The 3,045-nt window shown below is 37.9% G+C and overlaps 1 protein-coding gene across 1 annotated transcript; it reads left to right on the top strand.

Moving 5' to 3' along the window:
* The first annotated feature begins 367 nt into the window (after positions 1-367).
* LOC122510121 lies at positions 368-2,750 on the top strand. Its single transcript, XM_043624551.1, has 2 exons — positions 368-1,853; positions 2,685-2,750. Exons 1-2 carry the CDS (start codon positions 757-759, stop codon positions 2,722-2,724), a joined length of 1,137 nt encoding a protein of 378 aa, XP_043480486.1. The 5' UTR covers positions 368-756; the 3' UTR covers positions 2,725-2,750.
* The last annotated feature ends 295 nt before the right edge of the window (positions 2,751-3,045 follow it).

The raw sequence follows: 3,045 nt of genomic DNA, 5'->3' as shown, positions 1-3,045 counted from the left end.
TTAGCAACGAGTTTAAAAATTTCTTGGAAGATTTTGGTATTACACACCGTCTGACACCACCTTATTCTCCTCAATGTAATCCAGTGGAACGAGTCAACAAGGTGATAAAGACGATGATCCGACAATTCATGGACGAGAAGAAATCGGACTGGGATCGCCATCTACCGGAGTTGCAGTTCGCCTACAACACCGCGCGCCACTCAGCTACAGGTTATACGCCAGCCTACCTTACCACCGGCCGTGAATTTCTACCACCAGGTTTCCAAGACTCGCGTTTAAACTCCCTAGATAATACGAATACCAATATTCGTATTAAAAAAATTCAAAATGCTCTTGAATTAGTTCGTTTAAATCTTGCTCGTAATTTTCATTCTCAACAAAAACATTATAATCTGAGGAAAAGAGAATGGTGTCCAATTATCGGTGAAAAAGTATTAAAAAGAAATTTTCATCTTTCCAATAAAATGCAGAAAAAAAGCGCAAAATTATTGGAAAAATTTAGTGGTCCATTTTTTATTAAAAAGAAAATTTCTCCTGTAATTTTTGATCTTAAAAATCTAGAGGGAAAAATTTTCAAACACGTGCACATAAAAGATATTAAGAAATTTGTAGACGAAAAGTCTACAGAATAACACTGCCTCTCGTTTCGTTGTCTTCCCCGTCGTCCCCGTTCTCCCCGGAGATAAGATAAGGATTCCACTTAAATCTCAGCATTTTTCGTCGAAATATTCATTCAGTTCCGAGAAACCTGTTGCGATGTCTCGTACTACGGAAAAACTTTTTCAAATGGAAATACGGAAGCAGATTAAAATCAATGCTTTTGATCTCGATAATTTAAATTATGTTAATGAAGAATTAGATTTCGTTTTTCAATCTAATTTCCATAATGATTTGCCGGAAGTTTCAGAAATTGTAAAATCGGAACTCGAACTTAGTTTTGAGCAAGGGGTCACTAGAAAAAATAATTTATTGAAATTAAAAGCACCTCTTGTTAAACCACCCCGGGTCGAGTTATCGGGAAAAGTAGTTTGTGAATCGAGTTCATCTAATAAGGAAGATTTTGAGGAAATTTTGATTAAAATAGCAGAGAAAGAAGAAGAGAGAATGCGTGGAAAAGAGACGGAGAAAATTAAAAACATTTTAAGGGATTCTGCGTTTCCAATTGTCCAATTGAAACGTATTCCGTCACCTACGTTACCGGATATTATTCTCACAACCAACAAGGATCCAATTTCAAAAATTAAACTTATCGCGAAAAATAAAATTGCTAAACAAATGGTGAAGTTGAAGCCGAAGAAACCTGTGAAGAAACCGAAGATTGCCATCATTGCTGCTAGTCCTAAAAAGGAAAACAAAAAATTAGTTAATTGTATTTTAAAATCGAGTGAGGTAGTTAAAAAAAAAAGAAGTTCCTTACCATTAATTATTAAGGAAGAAATACTTACCACGCCGGTCGTTTTAAAGAAGCCTAGTCTTGATACGTTGTCGGAAGGTTGCCCGCAAACTTATGATGATCTTTTTGCAAGTTTGCAAGAAGTTATCGACATCACGGAGGATTTGCCGAATTTGGATTTAAATGTGCTTAACGCCATCGAGGTTATCGACGTTGAACAGCAGTTTGAGACCGACCTCAACAATAATATCACCAACTTCGAGGGTTCATCAGAGGATTTTCCAATTCCGCTGCCTACGTCGATGCAAGGTCGTCCATTTAGGGTTGCGCGTCTCCCTGGTGGTCCATGGGTGCAAGTACCCTTAGGTACGGATCGGTTTCGCATTCCTGTTCCGGGTGCTAAATGGGTTCTCCGGATAGTAAAGGAAACTGGTCTAATTAAGCATGCGAGATTGGTTCCGTAAGTTGCACATTTTTTATTTTTATTTCTTTTCGTACGCTCATTAAAATTCGCTTTGAAAGAAGGGGGGATGTAACGAAGGTATATTGCAATGCATAAGCAATTGCCATAGTCGTCGCGCTAGCCATTGGAGAGAGCGAGAAACGTCGGCGCACGCAGAGTCGTGTCTCTCTCTCCCCTTCCATACTCGTTCGTCTCTCTAGCTCACGAGAGACCAAGGTACCTCGCTGCACGATCGTAGATCGTCAGTTCGTCTACCGTCATGGCTCGAGGTGCTCTTCTTGCCTAACAGGTACGAACTCATGGGCATTATACTCAGGAGAGGTGCTCTTCTGTGAGTAGTATGCCGACAAGAGAAATGTTCGTTCTACCCAGGTGCTCTTAGGTCGAACGAACTTTCTTTTACCAGGTGTTTGGCGACTAACCAGGGGTGCTCTCGTGGAAGGTTGCTAGACATTTTCTAGTTTTAAATGCTTTGCTTACCACCCCCGGTGTCCAGAGGCGCTCTTCTGTCCACCCGTGGTGACGACGGACACAAATTCTTATCCCGGGTGCTCTCAGGAGTAGAAATTGTGTTCCTAGAGTCAACTTAATAGATCAAATTTAAATTCACGTATTTTATTGTTCTGGCAAGAATTTCGGTAGCTTGCCGAAATTTTGAATTAACCCCTAGAAGCATAATGGTTAATTTTCTAGTGCGCTCAGGGAATCGTCGGTTACGTAAAATACGGAAACTAATTCTAGAACGGTTTCGCGAATAATTTGTTAAATGCCACGGAAGGCAAATAAGGGTTAATTATTAACACCGGGTTTTCTTTATTTATTTTACAGACTCTCAGGAGAAAATGGCAACTTGGTCAACGACAACTGAGCGAGACTCTAGGGCTATTTTATGTACTAAAATTCTCTATTTTGTTATTAATTTTATATTCTTTATTTTATTATTGTTAATTAAATTCTAACTGCTCTCTACGAACATTTTAGTTATATATATTTTTACATTTAATTTTATTCAATTCTTAATTCTCATTAATTTTCAAGTATTAACTTTATTAGTATTATTTTATATATATTATTTACTTTTGTTATTAAATATTATTTTGTTACAATATACTTACTTACGAAGGTTTAAATTTGGCCTAGTTAATGACTACACCTTTTCCAAATTTGGTCCTAATAATCTCCCTACTAG

This window comes from Leptopilina heterotoma, unplaced genomic scaffold, assembly GCF_015476425.1.
Source record: "Leptopilina heterotoma isolate Lh14 unplaced genomic scaffold, ASM1547642v1 Lhet_67, whole genome shotgun sequence".
NCBI classification, from domain to species: domain Eukaryota; kingdom Metazoa; phylum Arthropoda; class Insecta; order Hymenoptera; family Figitidae; genus Leptopilina; species Leptopilina heterotoma.
This window is presented reverse-complemented; position numbering and strand designations above follow the sequence as displayed.

Excerpts from the sequence above, each read along its gene's own strand:
- LOC122510121 (XM_043624551.1), top strand. The coding sequence starts at position 757 with ATGTCTCGTACTACGGAAAAACTTTTTCAAATGGAAATACGGAAGCAG. Across the intron at positions 1,854-2,684 it reads AAGCATGCGAGATTGGTTCC|ACTCTCAGGAGAAAATGGCA; the intron begins GTAAGTTGCACA and ends TTTATTTTACAG.